The sequence below is a fragment of the Callithrix jacchus genome, chromosome 9, assembly GCF_049354715.1.
Source record: "Callithrix jacchus isolate 240 chromosome 9, calJac240_pri, whole genome shotgun sequence".
Classification (NCBI taxonomy): domain Eukaryota; kingdom Metazoa; phylum Chordata; class Mammalia; order Primates; family Cebidae; genus Callithrix; species Callithrix jacchus.
This window is the reverse complement of record NC_133510.1, coordinates 49,668,473-49,692,765: the sequence shown is the minus strand read 5'-3', so window position 1 is coordinate 49,692,765 and position 24,293 is coordinate 49,668,473. Positions and strand designations below refer to the sequence as shown.

The 24,293-nt window shown below is 35.2% G+C and overlaps 1 protein-coding gene across 2 annotated transcripts in view; it reads right to left on the bottom strand.

The window, feature by feature from the left end:
• GYS2 (glycogen synthase 2) overlaps positions 1-24,293 on the bottom strand; it is a 62,405-nt gene that overhangs the window by 23,172 nt on the left and 14,940 nt on the right. Inside the window, exons 2-11 of one of the 2 annotated variants that reach the window (XM_035256108.3) lie at positions 23,742-23,923; positions 19,606-19,797; positions 17,920-18,102; positions 12,463-12,607; positions 6,316-6,433; positions 6,015-6,135; positions 3,554-3,660; positions 2,818-2,877; positions 2,242-2,320; positions 1,356-1,469 (exon numbers count right to left, since the gene is read on the bottom strand). In XM_035256108.3, coding sequence (XP_035111999.1) covers positions 1,356-1,469; positions 2,242-2,320; positions 2,818-2,877; positions 3,554-3,660; positions 6,015-6,135; positions 6,316-6,433; positions 12,463-12,607; positions 17,920-18,102; positions 19,606-19,797; positions 23,742-23,923 — 1,301 coding nt within the window. Of the gene's footprint in view, positions 1-1,355; positions 1,470-2,241; positions 2,321-2,817; positions 2,878-3,553; positions 3,661-6,014; positions 6,136-6,315; positions 6,434-12,462; positions 12,608-17,919; positions 18,103-19,605; positions 19,798-19,946; positions 20,000-23,741; positions 23,924-24,293 lie in introns of those variants that run through there. The other variant, XM_078336083.1, reaches the window with a different exon arrangement.

Sequence of the window (24,293 nt, the reverse complement as noted above, 5' to 3'; positions counted from 1 at the left end):
CCCTCATAAGCTCCACACCTATGTTTTCTCAGTGCCCATTAAATATCTCAAGTTGGATATCTCACACGTAACTTAAACTCAATTCATCAGAAACTGAACTCAGTTCATGACTTGACCCTCAAACCAGGTTCTGCTAAAGACTTGTTTTGATTTTTAGAAAGCATTGGTTAAATACTGAAGCCAGGATGCTATTTTTCTTCATTTTTTTCTCTTTGTTACTCCCAGTATCCATCAGTCACTAAGTATGGCCTTTCCTACATGCAACCATCTCTCCCATTGTTTTGTAAAAACATCAAAGGGAAAGAGGGTGAAGGCCGAATTTAGTTGATTTTTTTTTAACACAGGGAAATTTAAGAAATATTTATAGATAGCAAGAGAAGGAGTTAGTGATAAGAAAGAAATGTACAATAAAACAGAAGGTAAAAAGATAAGTCAAGATTCCTAAATATGTGGGGATTGAAATAAGAATAGTCCTAAGAACCTGAAGGAAAAAATATAAGAATAGGTCAAAATCTATATTAGAGGCCAGCATGAAGGGTTACTGAAGGAGTTCATAATTCATTTAATTATCAATTAGGTCATCTGCTGAAAATGAAAGAAGAGAAAGTGGGATCCCTTGAAAATATTGGTTGCAGCCATTTGATCTTGAACATCAGTGGACCGAGCTGAGCAGAGGTAAGCAATTATCTGTTTACATGTTCACCATTGTCTTCTATATCCAGAACCACGCCTGGAATACAGCAGGCTCTCAGTAAGTATCATATAGATTAAACTCCACAGTGGCAGAAACCAGGTCTTATTCATATAAACGTCCTCAGCAAGTAACACTGTGCCTAGTCATTGCAGAAACTCAAGTCAAAAGAATGAATTGCTCTATAGAAAATTATATAAAAACTTATTAGCCACATTCTCTGAAACTGGGAGCTTCTCGTAGTATTCCCTTACGCTGAACTTTATTAGAAAGAAACAAACACAATTCATGTTAATATCATCAATTCCTTCATTCTTAGAATATATTGGTATCATTAAAAATTAAGTAATTTCCTTATGTTTATTTGGCAGTATTGTACAGTGGAAATAAATGCTATGATTATAGCCCAAAGCTATGACTTTGCTTCAATTTTCCAGAATTCTACCAAAATATTCATTATACTTTAGTTATACAAGACAAGAAACTGAACTAAAATACTTAAATTATTTCTGGTAGATGTAAAATACTTAAAATATTTAATGATATATTTAAAAATATTTAAAATATTTCTGGTAGATGTAAAAGCAACTAAGGAAATATCCTAATAAATTATCAGAAAATATATTTTGTGTAGGTTTGAAGTTCCCCACATAAACAGATCTACCTTGACTCTGTCTGTGCGACTGTTGAAAAGTCCAATCCGTCTAATGGTGCTGAGGATGGGGTCGGTGGAGTCATCAATCATGTTGTGCGTGGTCACTGGGGGCAGTGACTGTCGCTGAAGTATGAGATGGAAGGAAATGTCAATTGCGGAGAGAATTAACAAGGGTGACTAATTTCAACAATAGATCATTGACATTTCACACAACCTTTATACCTTCAGTCTTTTGAGAGGGCACTAATGACGATGACTAACTCCTGTGTGTGTTTCCGAGGAAGATAATGGGTTGAGGAATCTCCTCCGCTTACTATGAACACATGAAGCTTTTGTTTTCCGCCCACAGCTACTATATGAGAGACGGGACTTCTTGACTGCTTCTGGGACTTACTTGTAATATAAAAGTGTCCTGAAGTCTTGACTTAAGATGAACTTTACTGATTTCTTTTAGCAAGGCCGTCCTCCGGTATCCGATTCTTCCGTGTTATAGCAAGCATTCTGATGCAAGTCTAATACATGTATATTACCTCTTTTGTAATAATTCCACTTGACTAAGAAATAGTCTTTTTTCTAATGTGACTCACATACTATGCTTTGGAAATATTTAGGACTTTTTTTAGTTACTACACTATACACAATTTTTATATTGAATATATTAATTCAAAAATAATTTTGTGAGTGGAAAGACAAGTTTCATGAGTTTTTTTAAGGAGCCCTTAAAACCACTAATGAAAAAACATACAAAATAATCATTTAAGTGACTATGTAAGAATGTCTTTTCTAGCCTCAGGTCTAAACATTTTCCAAATTAACACATTTCAATAAATTAAAATACTGACTGAGATAGAATTTAATAACTATGGGACATGGTGGGTGCTTTTTTTCTTATTACCTGAGTTGAAAAGATGGCCCTTTTCATAATTGTTATATCATCTCGATCTAAAATATTGTTCATGTCAGGAATTTCTCCTCTGCAGGGAAAAAATATAAATAACAAAAATAAAAACAGTTGGCACTACTTCAGTGATTCTTAAGCATCAGATTATATGTTAGCTATTTCATGTATTTTAATAAATAATGTTGGTTATTCAAGTAAGTAAATATGTTCATATAGACTTAATATATAAGTAGATATTTGATGCATATTATCAATATATATTTTGAATTAAAATCTCATGAAGTCTCCCTCAGCTTCTGATTGATATATCAACCTTTAATGACTTCCTCATTGAATTAGAACTTGCCTGCATATAAATGTATTCTTATTTGTACAGATGTTTACAAGTTTTGTCAAATGAAGGATAAACACTGTTCACATGACATAATACATTTTCAAAGGTTATTAATTCCTTTATATTTGTAACAAAATATGTTCAAACTTAACAACTTAGACAGCATAACATAGTGTTGTCTAAGTTGTTAAGTTTGAATAGTGAAGCCTTAAGAACACAGCATTCCAAGCACCTACCTTAATAATGCATCATAGAGTTTTTTTCCAAACTTTTCCTTCACAGAATGTGCAATGTCCCTGTTTCAAACAGAAAGACTTATCATTTAAACAGTATGACAAGGTTTAGTCTTTATTTATCGTGATAATACTGTTTTTTTAATTGACATTCTTTGAAATTACATTCTTTGAAATTGCAGGTATCTTTTTTATAGCCTCTTTTATTATTTCACTACTTTCCAATTCAGCTTAAGTTAAAATCTCCAGAGCTGTGGCAACAGAACACCATGGCCAGCACAAAGAGCTTAAATTTTTTTTGCTTCATCATGATTGAAATAGGGTAGAGAGCAGAGAGGGAGAGTAGATGGAGGTGTAGACGTAACAAGATGGGAATTCGGTGATCGCTATTGAATCTGAACTGTGAGTATACAGGAGGTCCTACTACTAAGCTTTTTACTTGACATATTTTTAGAATTTCACAATGAAAAGTTTAAAAATGCTTGACTCATCTTTTAAGATTTCTACAGGGCCTTGTTCCTTCAATGGTAGCTCATTTCAAAATTTTTATAACACGTACAATGTTATAGGCATCACAATAATCTAAACGAGTAGCACAATGAAAAAAGGGCCAAGTATTATTTGTCTGTAAAAATCTTAAGGAAGAAACAAAGTTCAAGGCAATACATGAGATATCATTCACTTAAAAGACATCTTTTTACATTTATTGCTTGAGAACATTCACAGGATATGAGATTACCACAGCTGTTTTCGCACTGCTTGTCCTTTCAGGGTTTCCACGTTGAAATTATTTGTCTTGGCAGGCATAATGAAAAACACCACCACTGTGACCTCACTTTTGTGCATCTGATGAGGAATTAGAAAACACAGCAGAGTCAACTATCAAAGATTTTTAAAAAGTATAATAGATGGAACTTAAACATTGAAAAGTAGTGTTTTAAAATATCAGTAGATAAAGAGACTACCAGTAGATAAAAGGAATAGTTATTTATGATTCACAAATTATATTCACTTTCCTGAGACTTTTTCAGACATTTTAAATTTTAAATCAGTACTTGTCAATGAACAAATTGACTTTCAATCATTTTTGTCAATTAACAGTTTAAAAATTCAAACAAAATATTTTCATGCCTTTGACAATCTAGAATAGATAACAATTGCTCTTGATGACATTCACTTTTCTGTGGTTAAACATATAGCATGAATGAGAGCTAATATTACAAGATCAAAATTTGTTCTTTAAAATTTCAGAGTAGAAATTTAATGAAGATTTAAGCTTTGGTAAAAGCTAAAATGATATTTAAATTTTTTGCTTATTCACATTGATTGATGACAAATATATTATTTACATTTTTCTGCTAGATGTCTTGATTCATATGATGTTATATTTTGTTTTTTATCCCTAAAATAAAGAAGTAAGCACATATTGAGCACTTTTGGGAGGGCAGGCACTGTGCTGGGGTGCTTTAAATATGCTAATAGTAATCATGTACAATAGACATCCTCATTTTATTAATGTTGAAAGAAAGGAATGAGAGGTTAAATATTTTGTCTGAGTTCCTCTAACAGGTTAGTACCAAAGCTGACATTTAAACTGCTGGCTTAGCGTCTCTCAAAAGGAAAAGACTTGTTAAGAAGCCATAAGAATGAAAGCATAAACTCACTTAAAACCACGAACTTCTATGAATGTATATGTGTTCTGGAAATGACTGACTAGCTCCAGGGTGGGGCACTTTACCATCTAGCATGTAGCCTCTGCCCTCTGGGGCCTAACATTTTATAAGGGAAAGCTACAGAAGGTGTACAATAGGAAACTCACCCTAGAACAGCCTATGTGCTATCAAAGAATAAATGTACTATGTGGAAAGAGAATGCCTTCTTTTAACTTCTCCAAGTATTGCAGTTATCTTTTATGTCAGGTATAATAGTAATCTGTCTTCTCCTCATATCTATAAAGTGCATATTTAATAATTATCTAAATACATTTATTAATAATGTCCCTAAAAGCTCTGTATATTTGATACAGTTATGTGTCCATTATAAAACTTGTTGAATGGATATGTACTAGGATATATGAAGTAACACTATTTAAGAATAATCTTTTAAGCCTTCAGTTCTATTTTGCATAGTTGGATTTTATTAATGAATTGCTTTCTTATTAATGTGGCTTTAGTAAATTTTTAGCGTATTTGGTCTACTGTCTTCTCTAAAGCAAGGATACATCTTTCTTCAAGAAATAAAAATTTAACTGGAGGATAGTACAAAGCTCAAGAAGGTTTAGATTTTCTCATTATCTCATTAAAACTGAAGTTCTACACGGCTCTCCTGTAAATATTTTCCTATTACTCATTCTATATGTTTATGTGATGGGATTGGAATATAAACCAATAGCTTCCATCAATAGCGATGACATGGTGCCATTTTTTATAGTTGCTTCTATTTATGCATATTGTATTGCTGGATTAGTTGAGAACCCACTTTGTATCCCACCTTCCTGAATAAAAAAGAATGATTTCACATTGTTGGGAGTAAGAACCTTCTTTTTCCTCCTTCATGCTTTAAGGAGGAAGTTTAAGACTCTCAGTTCAGGGAGGAGGTGTGGCTGGGGAGGTGAGTGAACTGAGTATGCATGTGTCTGCCTTGTTCTATAGAGAGTTAGTGGTGTCTGGTTTGGCTGCCAGCTATATGGCACATGGTACTCTGAAGGCTTGCTTTGGTCAAGGGAGGAGAGTCATGGTCAGATCTTCCCATGATTAAATGGCTAACAGTGATAACAAGGTTCAGTATTAGGATGCCACTGTCATGTGCATAAGCCACATCTTCCATTACAACCTTCATTGATTTTTTTGAAAATTGATATTTTGCTCTCCATTCACTTGATGTCTCTCTCTATATTTTTCAACAGATTACAAACTCATGTGGGGAAAGGGGATGTTATAATGACTTCTTAAAACATAGCATGTATAATGGGATAAGCTTAAGATTCTCCTAAAGGGGAAAAAAAGAAGACATTATAGACAAATACACAACTCAACAATGTGCCAACTCCAATATGTAAATTGAAAGGCCGAGGCCATTTCTAGAACATGGTTATTGTTAATTCTGTTGAAAACTATTTAAGATGCTAAAAAATTCTTCACTTCCCACAGAAGAAAGTTCTCTCTACAAAAGCATTATATCATGTCCTAGATCTTTCTTACCCTCAGCAGGAAATTTAGCCTGGATAAGGATTCTAGGAAGATGTCAGCTCCTTTGTTTGAAAACTCATACCTCCCAGCAATGAAAAGGAACAAAGTCTTTTCAAGATCAAAGTCGAGGTGACTAAAATAAAACAAAACAGTTTGAAATGAAATACAGCAACAGTAACAAAACGTACACAAGAATTCTGTTAAAGTACAAAGGGGCTGGGAAAGATAAACATTTACTATTACAAGGCTGTTTTCTCTCTACCAATGAACCTCATATCTGATGCTACTTTTTTTTAAATAAAAAAAATCATACCCATAGAAATGACCTCGAACGAAATCTTGGATTCTGGCCTTGTACATGGCATGTAGATTTTGAAACTCATGCACTGCTGAAAATTTCTTAACATTCAAGCCATTTGGAGTAACTACATCTAGAAAAGCAGAATAAAATTGTTATGAAATTTCTCTTTTCAAAGAGGGCACCATTATAGAAAAAAAGCATCTTTAAATCTATAAAGTCCGATATTTACTAACATTTCTAGTTTCCAATTACCATAAAATTTAAAATGTATAAAACTTCCAGTTCATAAAAAATTTCATAAAATTTACAACAACTTTGATCTTTTGATTGAAATAGGAAATCAGAAATACCTGACCAAAATAACAATGAGGGACTGGTACGATGAGACAGGTTAATCAATAACAATAATAATTGTTATTACAGCTTTCATTTATTGATTATTTACTGTGCATCAGGTGTTGCTCTAAAAGTTTACAGTATAACTCCATTTCCTCAACAAACCAATGGAGTAAGTGCTCTTATCGGCATTTTCAGAGGTGGAAACTCAGGCACAGAGTTGTTTGAAGACCCTGTCCAAGGTCTTTAAACCTTACACACGGCTGGTAAGTCAAAGCAGAATCCACGCAGTCTGCTCCTACATACTGTTTCTTTCTTTCTTTCTTTTTTTTTTTTTTGAGACTTAGTTTCGCTCTTGTTACCCAGGCTGGAGTGCAATGGCGCGATCTCGGCTCACTGCAACCCCCGCCCCGGGGTTCAGGCAATTCTCCTGCTTCAGCCTCCCGAGTAGCTGGGATTACAGGCACGCACCACCATGCCCAGCTAATTTTTTGTATTTTTTAGTAGAGGCTGGGTTTCACCATGTTGACCAGGATGGTCTCGATTTCTTGACCTCGTGATCCACCTGCCTCGGCCTCCCAAAGTGCTGGGATTACAGGCGTGAGCCACCGCGCCTGGCCCATACTGTTTCTTTAACTATAGCTCTAAACTGCCTCCAGCCATCTTGTTTTCCACAGGTGTATGGGACACCTTTTGTGCATTTAGAAAACTGGAAAGGCAACCTCTTCTAATTTCTATTCTTATTTATAATTTCTTATTTCTAATATCCACTGATTCATTCTTCCCAGGAGATTTTGTTGCTTAAGCAGGAAGACATTCTTGATTTTCCAAATATTGGTCTGTGACAAGGGACCATCAGAGCATATGATGGAAACTACCTACTGAGTTGAATACATCAGTTATCACATTTAATAACAAAAAATCAAAAGCAAGAAAAAAGAAGCTATGTTAAAAAAAAATTTAGCACAGACCTATGAAGGTTTTTGTAATTGTAGGGGTCTTTTCCAGCCTGGCCAACATGGTGACACCCTGTCTCTACTAAAGACACAAACATTAGTCAAGCGTGCTGGTGCAGGCCTGTTGTCCCAGCTACTGGGGAGGCTGAGGCAGGAGACTCACTCGAACCCAAGAGGCGAATGTTGCAGTAAGCCAAGATTGTGCCACTGCACTTCAGCCTGGATGACAGAGTGAGACTCCATCTCAAAAAAAGGGAATCTTTTACAGTTAACTGGCTATTCTGTTGACATGGTTCCACCAAATCAACTGAGGCATTTTGGTCATGTTTTGTGATTAATAAGAATTATGGATTTTTATGAGTTTTTATTAAGTAATCTGACAGTTGTTTTACTATTTTACATAGCTGGCCACAGTAGCATCAATCTTAGGTAGCCAGAGTTTCCAGTGAGAGCGTTCATGTGAGTAATTCCTAAATGAACTATATAGTGTGACTGGTATAGTACGACAATTACATCTTAACATGTATTTATCTTTCTACAGCAATTATGTAAGGCTCACCTTGTGCCAGACCCTATTCTATTTGAAATATAATAATTTTTAAAAATCCCTATGAGGTGAATTGTTTTCATTGTCCCCATTTTAAAGATGAGAAAGTTGGCCTGCAGAATATTAAGTCATTTGCCTAAGCTCAAATAACTACAAAGTAACAGAGGCTGGATTTAGAACCAAAGCAGCCTGGCTCAGGGGTCTCCACCCTTATAATGCAGTGGTGTCATACAACTGTACCATCCAAAAAGCTATAGAAGGCAAGAATGTATGTGAATAACAGCTTCTCATGGATTTAATCCTCAGGAATTTTCTAAATTGCTTCACAAACAATTACCAAAAGAAAAAAGAAAAAGATCTGTGTCCTGAAATTGTCTATTTATTATCCTAAAGACTTAGGCCAATGAGGTTTTCTAATATCCATATTTATAACAGAATAATCTCACACGCACATGCCTATGTGCAGTTGTGTGCTGGTAAAATTTAACAAAGAGTACCCCAGGAAAAAGAGAGAAAAAGAGAGAGATGGGGGAAAGGAAAAGAGAAAGAGGAGAGGAGGAGAAAGAGTGAGAGAGAGAGAGGAGAGAGAGAGATTATTTTAGTATTTGCCTTTCTTCAAGGTGCAAATATTCCCATCATAACTGATTTCAAGCTACCAATGTAAATGCAGAGTTGGGAAGAAAGTGCAGTAACACTATTACAGTATTTCCATCCATGCAATACATACACACATATATACACATATATATACACACACATATATACATATATATATACACACATATGTAATATATATATTTATTAGAGATTGTAATTCTCAGGAATTTTCTAAATTATTTCAAAAACAATTACAAAAAAGATCAAATAAATATAATATATATTTGATTTAAATTATAAAATATAATATATATAATTCATATATATATAAATTTAAATCAAATAAAATTTGATTTATAATCAAATAAAATATATTTGATTTAAATTATAAAATATAATATATATAATTTGTATATATATAAATATTGCAATTGGTTCTTGTGAACTAGCACGAGCTGGTTTTAGCACATCACTGCCTACATGGCTTAAGAAATAAGGTTTAAAACATGCTTTTATGCCTCATTGATGGATAAGAATTATATGGACACTTTTTTTTTTTTTTTTTTTTTTTTTTTTTAATTTTTTATTGGATTATAGGTTTGGGGGTACATGAGCAGAGCATGCAAGACAGTTGCGTAGGTACACACATGGCAGTGTGCTTTGCTTTTCTTCTCCCCTTCACCCACATTTGGCATTTCTCCCCAGGCTATCCCTCCCCACCTCCCCCTCCCACTGGCCCTCCCCATATGGACACTTTTACATAGTGACATAATTAAAATTGTAACTTTATCTTTAGAGCAAAAATACATAGAATTTGGTCATTACAAAGTGTGTTTAAAAGGATTCTCTCAATGTTTACTATACTAGCAAAGACTATCTCCACTCTATAATTGGCATTGCTCTAAATTTAATCTCATGAATTAGTTAAATTAATTTGATTACTTAATTTAGTCTAGTTCACATAAGTACATTAATTACTACACAATTAGTGCATATACATTATATGCTCATATCATTTAATTTTCTTACATCAAAATATAGACCTTGAAAAGCTTCCTTTCCACTTCTGTTTCCCAATTTGTTCCTTTCCCTGGAAGCAACATTGGTCACTAATTTCCTGTATTTGTTCTCAAATACAAGACAGTGTCAATGTTACCCACGTTTCTGACATTAGGCAACGCCAACACAAAGGAAAAACGTTGACTAAAAGATGGCATTAGCTAGAATTTACGTTAAGGTATTATAGCACAGGCTCAAAAATCAATAATTGCAATACTATTGACTATATTAAAGGGAAAATAATAACCTTTTTTAAAGCAATATAGGACATTTAAGGCATATGTGGTATTCAGTTATGCATCTGTAATTAGTAAATGTATAATACTGCCTTCTCTCCAATATTTTATCATCTTTTCAACATCCTAAATTATTTTAAATCAAATTTATATCTAAAGTATAATGATACAGTAATAAATATGGGTTTTTGCCAGTGAGTATACTGTGATATTTTGAAAAATAGCTTATCCCATGCGTGTTTTTGTCCCAGCCAACATTCGTCTCTTGCTCTGTAGCTGTGCCCTCAGCATTAAAAGTAATGGCTGTAGTTAAACTTTTAATCGGGGAGGACTTCAAGAAAAACTGAGGAATACAAAGTCATAGTTACACTATGTGATCCTTTTTTTTTTTTTTCAGAATGCTCTTAGGAAGGTTTATATGTTTAATGATCTACTAAAAGTCCATTGACCTTCTTGAACACAAAATGTTCAGAGATTTCACAATTTGCATCAGAGCCACCACATGATTCTACTGCCAATCTGAAATGGACTAGATTGCAGTGTTTATAGTTTCTGGTAGAACTTCCAGGTGAAGCTAGCTTGTGGGCACTTGGTAACAGATGAGAACTTGGGGAAAATCTAGACCGTGATCCATACAAAATAATAATTGTTGATATTTTATAAATCTTTACAATGGACCAGGAACTGAGCTGTTTTTTCCATATGTTAACTCTTGGAATCATTGTGTTTCTCGACAAAAGAATTATTATCCACATTATGCAGATAAGGCACAGAGAGCTTAAGTATTTTATAATGTCACACAGCTAGTAATGTATATTCAACACAAAATCATTTTTGATACTGAATACATGCAGTTTAGCACAAAGCTCATGCGTTGACCATTACTCTGTAGGTATATTCTTAAGAAAATAAAAATTTAAGGCAATAGAGAAAGCAGGACCCAGAATACAATCTTGGAGAATGTCCACTTTGAAAAGTAAAAGAAAGCAGAAAAATAATTAGAGACACCAGAAAAGATTCTACTGAAAATAAATTAGAATGTGCAGTGTCATGAAAAGCAATGGAAAAATATGTTCACCCCCTTTAAATGCTAGGGAACATAAAGAAAAACGAAAATTATTAGATGACCCTGAATTTGGTGAAAGGAGAAACGAGAAGAAAGGAGGAGATGGTATGACATTTGGCAGGGTAGTAACCTCAAGAGAAATTTTCACTTTGAAATAGGCAAAAACAAAGAAAGCATTTTTGTGAGCTCAGAAAGATACTGTAGACAGGAAAAAGGAAGATCCAAGAGAGAAATGAGCATATTGTTGGAATAAACTTCCAAAAGAAGAATGAGAGTAAGAATACAAGTGAATCTGAGAGTATCCTTGGAAAGAAACAAGAATACCATAGGTTCGTAATGGTGCCACTATTCAAATTACTTGGATTCTTGTTTATTTCGTTTTGCTTTTTATAATCTACTACCTCAAAATACCTCCTCTACACATTCTGCTATCTGAAAGAAGGACAACTAGAGATAAGACCACAGGAGTTAAGCAAGGAGGATATATTAATTAGGACGGTTTGGTTGCAAGCAATATAAATCTACTAGTCCAGGCTTAAGTACAATATGAGGAATTTATTAATAGGATGCCAGAGTGTCTCATGGCAAAGATTTAGCTGAGCATCAGGGATGATTTTGAAAAGTGGTCGAAATCACTGTGGAGAACATAAAGAGTTCTCTCTCTCAGTCTGTTTTTCCTTCTAACAGCAATCCAGTGCAGCAGAATAGAAAAATGAACACCACCAACAGCTCAAAGCTGACGTTCTAGTATATGACAGTGCATTCAGAGACTCATTTGAATGGGAGCATTCTGATTGCTCAGCTTATGTCAGGTGTTTTCCTTTGGGCCAATCAGCTGTGGCCAGGAGACAGGGCCAGGTCTTATGAGCATGAGTTCATCAATGCAAGCTCTGGTTGGGTCTGCGGATAGTTCCTAGAAAAATTTGCAAGGAATCTGGAGATAGGTGAACACGTTTCTACCAACACAGCACCAATGAGGCAATGTTACAAGATGTAGGTGGGACTGGGATAGTCTCACACAAATTTCTATTTTCTTGGCTTTTATTTTCTTAAAAGACAAGAGTCACCTGAGCTTCCTTACACATGCCAACTCATTATGACAACCCAGATCATACCGAGGGTATTTCAAGCACAGCTCATTTATTCAACAAGCACAGATTGAACACTTAACGTGTTCCAGCATGGCTTTGTGTTGGTTTCCCTGCACCCTACTGAAATTGAGAAGTAAAATACACGTAAAGAGCTGCATGGCAACTGAATGCAATTTTTCCTCAAACTACTACTTCACGGCCAAAAAACAAAATCCTCATAGTCTAATGTCATTTGGAACTGAAAGATCGGCGATTCAGGGATAATAATTACCAGGCTTTCTCTTCAACATATGTTCGGCCTCTATTGCTGTTATTTCAGAAACGGTGGTGAACACGTGAGCGCAATGAACGGAGGCTCGCTCCATGCAGTACCGGTGGTAAATCTGTCTTTCCCCAGCCTCTTTGTCTATGTTAAACTGTGAAAAACAAAAATAAAACACACCTTTGCTAACACATGCCCTTCTACACAAGCAAAACAAAATCACACATTTCACCAGTTGGCTTCCCTCAAGGCTATGTAAAATTTTATGACTGCAAAAAAAAAAAAAAAAAAAAAAAAAACCACAAAAAAGGAATAGAAACTTGAATTAAACCCATTACTAAAATATACATAAGGACTTACACTTTAAAAGGCATTGTTTACTCCATTTCTCCTTCTAAACTGCTATTTAACTCCCTAAGTAAATGATGCTTCTATCTTGCTGTAATCACATAAAATTCTTGAATTTTTAACATTTTAATTACACTGTTAGTTATTCTACAACTTGGATTACTGAGCTAATGCCTTTCCCGAAAGTCCTTAATATATTTTCCCATTAAACAATGAAACAAAGTTGACATTAAACTTGACATAAAAAATAAGAATAATTATTACAATGCTTAATTCACTGAAAGGGAAGCTGAAAAAGAGAAAGACAAATACTTTTCCTTGGTTATAGAATGTCCCCTTTATAACTGTAAAGAGTGTATAGTTACTCTAGTTAGATAATGTGCTAGGTTATGCAATCATCTATAATTCTGGGTAGTTTAACTTAAAAAAAGTCAAATTCCCAACAATCACTCAAATAATTGGCAACAGTTGTGGGCTTTTGCCATTTCACTTGGTTACTGAATGTAATGTCTCACATAGCTGCATATGAAACTAGCAGTGTCTAAGACAAAAAGTACATTAAGTTTCTGACATTATAGAAGTAGGGTGCTTTTCATAATAAAGATCGTTAGTAGCTCTTTAGCACAAGTGTCAAGCAGTCCACGAAGCACAGTAACGTACTGAATCCTTATAAACTACCGAAACGCATATTTTATCTTCATTTTATGGAGAGAGAAATTGAATCTTCTAGAGGTCAAAAAACTTGTCAAGGTCACAGTCCTATTAAGAATCTTAGTAGAACCCTAATTTGGTCCCTAATCAGCCTGACTGATGAATGAATACAGTGTTGTATTCGTCTGTTTTTATGCCATTTAGACTTCAACTCCATCAACAAATTAGTCCCAACAATTATGACAACATAGAGAGAAAAATGCTAAAAAGAGACCCATTAGAGGTATCTCATGATTAGGACAAGAAAGTTCCTAGACCATTCTTTCACAACTGTAATATTTGCAATCATTTTTCTGAAAATGTTTAACTCAGGTTGTATAGGACATGCTTGGATCAGCAGAAGTTTTCCTAAAAACTCTATGTGGCCGGTCTAATTAGTGAAACCAAATCTCTCATTTAACCAACATTTTTTTTTTTAGCAATTTATGCATCTCTATTACCTTAATGGAAAAAATGGGTTGAAAAAAAATATAGGCAGAAATGAAATGGGTATGTGTCTGAATAAGTTATAGGATCAGAGCAGCACTGATTCACTCTGGCTGAAAGGCAAAAGTATCTCATACTACACAACAAGGGTAGTCAGTATCACCTTTACTAATGTGAGACTTGCAATTGCAAAGACCAAGACTTATTCATTTTTGTATCTCCAAATTGGTTGGATGAATAAAATGGCATTTGAACTGGGACATGAAAGTTTAATTCTGGGAAAGTTATTTTTATCTGAAATACTAGCTGCCCTGAAGAACAAGTATAGAAAATGCTATGGCATGTGAAGAAAATAGCAGGATGTCTGATGTGACTGTAGCATTGGGTGTAGAATGTAAGAGACAGAGAGTGGTCAGATAGAAGGCCAGATCACTGAAATCCCTGAGAATGAGCCTAGGAATTTTGCTTTTTTCCTGAAAACAAGAAAGCCCACTCTGAAAGTGTTCATTTAGAGGTGTGGTGAAAAACAGAGCCAATGTTTAAGAAAAATAACTGGAAAGAAGTAAGGAATATTTTCCATCCCATTGAGTATTTTTGTGAATTTCAAATCAGATAACAAATGTCAAAGGCTTAGAAAAGTACCCGGCATAGGGAAAGTGCTCAATAAATTTAGCCATTGTTATTATTAATTATTGTTGTTGTTGTAGAGAATCATACTTCACAGATAAGATAGCATTTAACATTCAGACATATAGAGATGGGAAGATAGATTTTCTAAATGAGCAGGCTGAGCATGCATGAACAAGCAGGAGGATAGCAGGAGCCTGGCGATTTCACGAGAGGACCGGGGAAGTCAGGCATGTGTACATACCTCTACCTTTCTTTTCTCCTATGAGGTGCCCTTATCTTTTAGGCCTGTAATATATATGGCCATAGCTGTGGATTTACAGAAACCCTACCCATTTACACATGTTATTGTCCACTTTTCCACATATTTATGATTGTATTTTAAAAGCTCTGTACAATAATTCCAATATAGGACATATCTGGACCTGGTCTTTTGACAATGGGTTTTCCTTTCTTGCATTTTAACATAGCTCATAATATTTTACTGAATTCTGGGTAATGTGTATAGCAAAACAAAAAAGGAGTAAAGTACATATTAATCAATAAAACACAGTCCAGTGACAGATGTGGGTAACCACATAATTGAAATTAATCAGCTCAAAACTTGATCAGAAGAAATAGTTTAAATTCACCAAATAATTGTCCAAAGCTTCCTTCCCCATTTTCCCAAATGGCACTGTCCTCAGATTTCCATCTAGGAAATTCTATTACTATTAAGAAAAAAAAGGGCCAAAACATAAGAAAACTAAAGGCGTTATTGGAAAAAAAGCATTTGTCACATAGCCATTAGAGTTGAGGGGATAATTGATCAATGACTGAACTTTAAAAAATGAGTTCGGAACACCGCACGTTCTCACCCATAAGTGGGTGTTGAACAATGAGAACACATGGACACAAGGAGGGGAATATCACACACCGGGGCCTGTTGGGGGATGGGGGACTAGGGGAGGGATAGCAAGGGGTGGGAGGTTAAGGGAGGGATAGCATTAGGAGAAATACCTAATGTAGATGACGGGATGATGGAGGCAGCAAACCACCATGGCATGTGTATACCTGTGTAACAAACCTGCACGTTCTGCACATGCACCCCAGTACTTAAAAGTATAATAATAAAAAAAAAGAAAATCGTAAAAATGAGTGTGGAGACATATTCTTAGAGGTTCTCAAAAATTTCATATGCTGACTGAAAATGGTTAAAATGTTATTTTAAATAATAAATTTTACTAAAAACTTAAACCAGCATTAGAGTTTTTGTAATTGGCTCCTAACAAAAATTGTTTTCAGTTAGCAGTAATTTGAGTAAAGTTGCTCTAATATTTCTGATTTTACAAAACATAATTCTCTTATTCTCATAATTGCCCTATTTTTATTTATCTATGTCAGAATGTATTGAAACATCCTGGTTCCTGCATCAAAGATTAAACTACGACTTATTCTTTTTTTTTTTTTTTGAGACGGAGATACAAAAAAATTAGCTGGGCACAGTGGCGCCTGCCTGTAATCCCAGCTACTCAGGAGATTGAGGCAGGAGAATTGCCTGGACCCAGGAGGCGGAGGTTGCGGTGAGCCGAGATGGCGCCATTGCACTCCAGCCTGGGTAACAAGAGCGAACCTCCGACATATTCTTTTTACTGAATTTTTAAAACTCTTTCACGTATATGATTTGGTATTCTTATGTATTACCCAAATTCTAAACTTAGTGTGAGCATGGGGCTTCTATCATGAAAAATGATTATGAATTTAACCCAAACGTTAGTTCTTGATGGCTTGCTGTTTACTAGCCACTCTGCTAGATAGAACATCTTACTGGAAAGATGGGCAGGGGTCTGACTACACTGAACATTTTACTAGAAAGATGGGCAGGGGTCTGACTACACTTAACTATCTCAACAAGTGAGGGCCTCTAAACTAGGGAGATATATGATTCTATCTGAAGACAGCACGACAAACACTGCCAGAAAGGGTGAAATTGTAATATATAACATATACTATAAGGCATTTCTTCCTTAAAACCAAATAAGTGCATCCTATGCATATTATTAGTAGCTTTTAAAATTAATGATTACTATGTAAGATTCAAGAATTCCGAAGTGACATATTCAGTCTGTCACTCTAATATTTTCTCTCACTAAAGTCAAAGTGCACTCCTCTCCAGGAAACATGGTTGTCGAGCTTATCAGCTTCTCACAGATCACTGGTTTGCCCTTATTAGTCCACCATTACTATATACCGCTAAGAACCTCCCGCATCTCAGGCTTTCTGAATTCCTTGGTGACTTTATTTTAAATGTACAGATTATGTTTCTAGTTTGACCTTTAGATTAGGCTGACCTTTTTGTAGGGAACGGCTCATTAGGAGCCCTCATTGCTTTACAGATGTTAAAGCTTTTCAGGAAGAACTTTCTTGCATTCTAAGTGTCTTTGAGATAGTAGTATAAGTTTTCAGTAGCATTATTTGAGTATTATATATGTATTGCATGCACACACACATTCTGTTTTGTAGAATCCTAGAAGTCTTTAACCTAGGAAATCTAAAAATCAACTTTCTAAGTTCCTAATTTTCCTGATAGTGAAACCAAACCTTAGAGTGCTAAATAGATTTGATTGTTAATACAGATACCAAATCTGCAAAATCCCTAAATTTACATTACTCAAATGCTTTGTTCATATTAACATACATACTTTTATTAATCTAAATTGATGTATGAAAAATAGGAAAAAAAATAAAAACTGAATGATTTTGGCAGGTCATAGAATCAGGTAATCTGCTATGATGAGCAAAAATAACTTGTTGTTCACCAAGACCCATATCCCTGTTTCCAATTACTTCTGTTTTGTTTGATTCCACAAAAATGCCCCCTATGCATTGCAAAGTTACAGGGAAAAACTGACCTATCAACCTATAATATGGCTTTTAATCAAATGTTTACTTGGAGGATGGAAGAAGTAGAGGAAGTAAAGCTCACAGTGCAAGTTTGTCTGTCTCAAATCCCAGTTCTCTACCTGCCACTCAGAGATGTGTGTAGATCCAGGGTATTCACAGCATTTCCATAGCCTTAGGCTAGAACAAGGGCCCAACCTTGCACCTACACCATGTCTTTGCCCCAGTCATATCCCTTCGGATCTATGGTTCCAAAGTGGGACAGAAATCAGGCCTCTCACCTCTATACTCTGGTGTACTCTGAACAAAGTTGAACTATATGAGCTGTCTGTCAACCCAGGGGAAGCTTTGTCATGAATATTGATCAGCTAAAAGGGCATTTCTGCCATCTGGTTGGCAGGTGAAATGTACAGATCAATACTTCAGTGATCTGAAAGAAGCGTGAGTAAGAGAGAAGGAGGAAGGAATATTTACCTTATCGAGATGGTTGTAGAAATCAATATTTGCTGCACAGAGATACCTCCCAAGTAGTGTGGCGTGGGTTGTAAATATTGTGGCAATAGGAAGTTTTCTGGCTCGAGAAAGGATCAGTCCAATTCCAGCCTGCCATTCATGGAATTGGGCAATGACATGTTTGCCATCTGCATGATCTGTCACCTACATCAGAAAAAAAAAAAAGCATTCAGAAAAGTCGTTGATGAAGCTTGATTGTGATCATGGTCCACATCATAAGCGGAGTTATGATGTCTATGAATTCTTTTGCAATTTAAAATAGTCTAAATGTAAAGCATGAATATTTAGCAAAGAAAGCACAGGGTTCGGTGGCATGTTCATTAACCCCACATATTTTTATGTCTTAATCCTCTATTTCAGTGATGGGTCTGATTTTTTTGTACGCACAAAAGAATAAATACTAATATTAATGATAGGTAATGAATATTAATAAATGGAATAAATGTAAAATAAAAAATATTTATTTACTGGATGAATAATAAATTATTAAAGATATCCCTGAACAGCTGAATCAATTGGGACTACTCACTTATAAGCTTATTTTTTAAAAACTACTTAAAATTTTTTTGACACAATGGGTGTTTATTTATTGTGTACATTTTGATATTTGCTAACGGAACTGCCAGAAAGAGACTTGAAAATGCCTTCTATATTTGTAGTGGCCCAATTATGGAGAAGCAAATGTTGCCCAAAAGTATATAACAATCTGATAATGAAGAAAAAAAGGACTTTTATAATATTATTCTTTTCTAATAAATAATTACTTAGATTTTCAATGACTTGAAAACTCTAAAAGTGAACAATGATTTTTATGTGTATATTCACATATTTGATTTTGAGAAACAAAGATAAAATGCCATTACATCATTTTAAAATAAATAATAAATTATTCTATGTTTTAAATTCAGCTTATTTGGGTTTTCTTTTTCTTGAAGCCAAAAAATAAAATTAACTGATATATTATTAAGAATGTGGAATTAGAGAGAAAAAGGCTAATAAAAAAAAGTGCTTAGAATCAAATAGCAGCTTTGTAACACACTGAAGATTGGGGACTAATTTCACCCCAGGGTCTAATTCCAAATGCCTTACAAAGAGACAGGTTGTTTTGCCCTTACAAAATATCAACATTCACATTGGCTCCACGATGAGAGTTCATTTCCTTAATAGAGACAATAGCAAAACACTGGAATTCAAGAAGGCTGAGCAGAGAATTGGGAAGGTTGGAGAGTTAACCTAAAACCGTGGTTATCACATGTAGTGTCCATCAGAACCACCTGGAAAGCTTATTAAACAAACAGCTTATTAAACTATTTGCTATGCTTAAGATTCTATACTTCATGAGGTTTTCTTTTGCATATATATTGAGTATCTATATATTGGGCAAATATAATTCGATGTTTTATATATATCATGCCATTTAAATTTGACTCGAGGTAAATAGTAATAAGTTTCATTATTACTTTGTTCCAAAGTCTGGCATTTAATTTACAGAATGCTGAACATTTCCTCAGATGTCTGTAAACTGTATTAGGACAGTCATAATGGCATCATGTCAAGATTTGCTTCATCTAAAACTCATGGGATCATTTTGAGCACTGAACGCAATTGTGCGGCTCCTCTGTTGTATCGCTGTATAATAAACCATACCTCTTTCAAGAACCAGGCAGTTAAAGATCCAAATATCAGCATATCGTTGGCTTCTCGGTCATGATAAGGAATGCCAACACCGCAAGCTTCCCAGAGGTCACCCTTCCACCTGTCCAGATTCCAAGCTGAATAGCCTATGTCAAAAAGTACCACATAAGGACTTCCTTCTATCAGCCATCTTCCAAAATGCACCTGTCATATAAAGAACACATAGCCATGCAGTGATATTAGGTCATGCAAGACAGGACAATGTATTTGCACTCTGAGGATATAAACTTTATGTAGTACTCAATAGCAGATTAAACAAGCTACTTTGGAAAAGAATATTGATAACATATAACCTCTGCTGTTTGAGCCTCAAGCTGGAATGGGCATGCATCCATTCGTCTAGAACTCCGAATTCTTGCTCGTCATAATTTTAAAACAATGTATCTAGATCATGTCATCTCTGTTCATCTATCTCTAGTCACTCTCTTGTGACCTTGAGCTTATAAGGTTTAATAGTCTCTGTGTTTATGAAAGAACCATGAAATGCTTTGTATCTCTGAAAATCGGGGTATTTAGATATAATGCAAATTTAGTGTTGCTTATTTTCTTTTATGCAACAAGACTAACAATATTTCCTGCTAGATGAAAAAGCTATTTCTGTATCAGCATGATTTATCTTACTATTACTATCAAAAAAGTGACACAAAATGTTTCCCAATATGATCGCTGCCAGAGGTTTAACTAAAGACATTGCCCTAGATACATTATTTCTTTAATCTAGCAGTTCAAAGTATAATTCTATTACATTCTTCAAATTGACTTTGATTCCTAAATGTCTTATCTTGTGCAAGTTTTAATGAATTAGCTCTCTAATTTTTTCCAGTTGTATGTATATCATCACTTACATATTCAAGTTTTAACTTCCTTTTTGTCTCCATATTTCTATGGTAATTTACTTTTATGTGTCTTAATTTTTATGTTGTGTTTATTCTCCTATTACATAGTATACAACCTCATAAACCACTTCCAATCCTTTCTGGAACTCAGCGGAGGCTAACAGTCTCTTTGAATGTGAATCCAGCCTTCTCTAGAAAATAAAATATATTCATATTGCTTACATACTGGCACTTACGACTCCACCCATGGCTGAATTTTGCAGGGCTCTGAAGCCCGATTTGATCAGTTTCTACCATGGGGCCCAGGCATGTGTGGGGATGCTCTTTCCTTGGTTAACCTTGAAAGACCCTCATTACATTTCTGTTGTTTCCATTATAACTTAGTGTTTATCATGTCACTGTTTCCTTTTAAGATGAAATTTTCCCGAGCCCCAAGCAACTTTTCAACACTTTTTCTCCTTGGGAAATTTATTGCTTCATCTAATTATACACTGTAAATAACATGTAATATTATTATATAATATTTACTCACTGTGTAATATGTGCCACATGATACAGTGAGCTAAGATCATAAAGAAGAATTGAGACTATTATACAAATAGAGAATGTAAGCTAGCTGGTATTGCCCTCCAGTCAGTTCTTGGCTGCAACATGAAAATATCCCTACACTAGAAATCCATGTAGTTTTGAGACCAGTCAGTTTCATTGTGTTTCTCATCTACCTCTTTCTTTACAAGAACTTCAAATGCAAGCCCCTTCTAACATCTCATTTACTTGCATTCTGATAGTACAACAGGCATTGTTCTATCACATTTCTAACATTCTCTATGCTGCCTTCACTAAGAAGTGTTTTTCTGGTACTCTTTGGGATCTCAGGTTCCCTTGTAAATTATACATTCCGCTCCTTAAACTTTGCATGCACCTCCTAGACACCACTACCCACACAGCATCTCAAGTGAAGGCTTTGCATTTTTTCACCCCCAGAAACTATATTCCTGGGATGAGTAGGAAGGAAAGTCACTGATTTTTAAAATTCTGCTGAAGCTTTTAAAGCCTTATTCATTATTTACATATAAAACAGCTTTGAAATGTATGCTATCCGAAAATATTACCTTTCCTTGTTCAGCAAAGATAAGGTTACTTTTTGACCTTATCCTAAGCAACTTCGAAGTCCAGATTTTTTATCCTGCACACTTAACCTGATGGTTACTTGACCGGACTTAGAAGACTTTCATGTCCACCTAATTACAGCTACGCGAGATCATGACTGCATTCTTTCCTTGTCAAATCCCAAAATATTTTAGAGGTTTCTCCTCTAAAATATTCACCTGTGGCATTCTGTTACCCAATGACAACTCCTATACTTACATTTCTGTCACTCTGTTTTTCCCAGTGTACATATTTTTCTTTCTCCCCTTTAAGACCTCCAGTTCCTATAACCCTCCATTTTGTCCTACAATATCATCTTCTTTCTGGCTTTGCTTACTTTACTGTCTATTCCTTATTTAATTCCTTCCTGTTCTATCTATTCCAATGCAATGGCCACCAATTAAACTACTAATTCAATCACTTTCACAATTACCTTCAATTCTTAGACCACCTTGACCCATTTGCATGAATGCTGAAACTAAACAACACTGGATCTTCGTCTATTCTAATTCCTGCACTGTCACTCAGACTGCAGATTGCGCCTGGACAAAGTCACAGCTGTGTGGATTTGTGCCACTACAAAGTCATGAGTACATCTCAAATATATCCAAAAATTCCTTGAACATCTTGAACAACTTCTTTCTTGAACGTCCCTAGTTTCCACACTTGCCTCTTAATAAAATGACCTTTTACTCCTCCTTCAGGAAGATCATCAAAATCATTGGGTAAGATTGTCCTGAATTCTTCATTAACTTGTCTCTAGTATTTGCATTTACTCTTTTTTGCTGTTTGAGTAAGACAAGTGAAATATGATTCTTTCAATATTGCTTTGGATCTTGTTCCTGTCCCCATTCACAGTGACTTTACTCTCTTCAATCCTCCATTTATTCTGGGCTTTCAGCCTCTCCTTGTCTGCTAGGTATTTCCTTTTTGCAAATAAATATGCTCAGGTCTTACTCATATTTAATAAAACACCAATTCTCAAAACCATGTCATTCTGCAACTACTTTATTATATTTCTTCTTCATAGAAACATCTCATACTCACAACTTCTGTATCTTTTTTCTGACCACTTACTTATTCCTTAACCAACTGAAATGTGATTTAACCTTCCTTTCTCCTCTAAAACTGTACTCCTCCATGTTACCAATGGCCCAAATATTACCAAACCCAACAGACCCTGGATCAAACCTTTGTTGACTTAATCCCTTCTTCATACTTAAAATTCTCTCCTCCCTTGACTTGACATCACGATTCCTGTTGTAGCTGCAACAAATTACCACAAGCCTAGAGACTTAAAACAAATCTATTATCCTACAGATATTGAAGTCGGTAGTCCAAAATGCACTAAAATCAGCATGTTGACAGAGCCACAGTCCATCTGTAGTCTCCAAGGAAAAATCCAGTTTCTTGCTTTTTCCTACTTCTATAGGCCACCTACACTCCTTGTGGCCTCTTCCTCCATCTACAAAGTACATCCCTCCAGCCTCTGGTTTCATTGTTACACCTCCTGCCTGATTCTAATTCTAAGGCCTCCCTCTTAGGAGGACGCTTATGTTTACATTGGGCACACCTAGATGAATCAGGATTATCTCCCCTTCTCAAAATCTTTAACCTAATCACATCTGCAATATTCCATTTGCTATAAAACGTAACATAGACACAGATTCTGAGGATTAAGATTTGAATATCCTTGGTTCTACATCATTAGCTTTTCTTCTACATTTGCAATCTCTGGCTTCTTGTAATGTAGATGGCCTAACATTCTAACATTCCACAAGGTTTGGCTGAAAACTTTTGTTCAAATCTATACATTTCCACTGAATAATTTTACCAACACTCATGACTTCGATTTGTGTACTAATGACTTCCTCAAAAACATGTTTACCCTGTAGCTTCTGCTGAACTCCAAACCAGTTATCCTTCCTCCTTAGTTGTTACCAGGTGTCTCAAATGGAATCCATTTAAAGGCAAGTTCATCATCTTCCTCACCAATCTGCTTTTTCCCTAAGTAGGTGAATGGTCTTCTGAGTTCGTGTTAATTGCAGTCTTTTTTCCCATAAGTTTACTGAGAATTGCCAAGTAAACTGTCAGTTCCTTTACCTGGCAGCCATGCTTATTCATTGCATCCACTGCTCTTCTGACGGCATCATTTACAGGTTCACACTGTTCCACCTGAGTCTTCATATTATGCTCAAAATATGGACCTATCAGAAAATAGTTGTCTCCCCATTCATCTGCTGTTGTTTTGGCCTTTGTCTGAATCACAGTATAGATGCCTCCAACTGTTAAAAGAAAAAAAGGTTTTATTATCATTCAGGTTAGCAATTCATTTTAAGTGATAAGGGATAAAAATGAGTTCAGATATTTAAATTAGCATTTAGGATCCACTAAGCCCAAGGGTTTATTTACCTTTCTAAATAAATAGTTTACCTTTCCAAATAAACATGCTGTTAAGGGACACTAATGAATGGTTACTGTTTTGTTCAATTCTGTGCATATTTTAAAGTCCCTTCCAGGTGCATGTGAAAGAGCAGCAGGCCCGAGGCAGCAAAGACATCAAATAGCTTCAGAAAAAAATCTGAAAAGACAATTGGAGTAAAGCACTACTTGCCTAAAGCCCTAGTCAGTTTGTAGTGTCAAAAGTTAGGACAA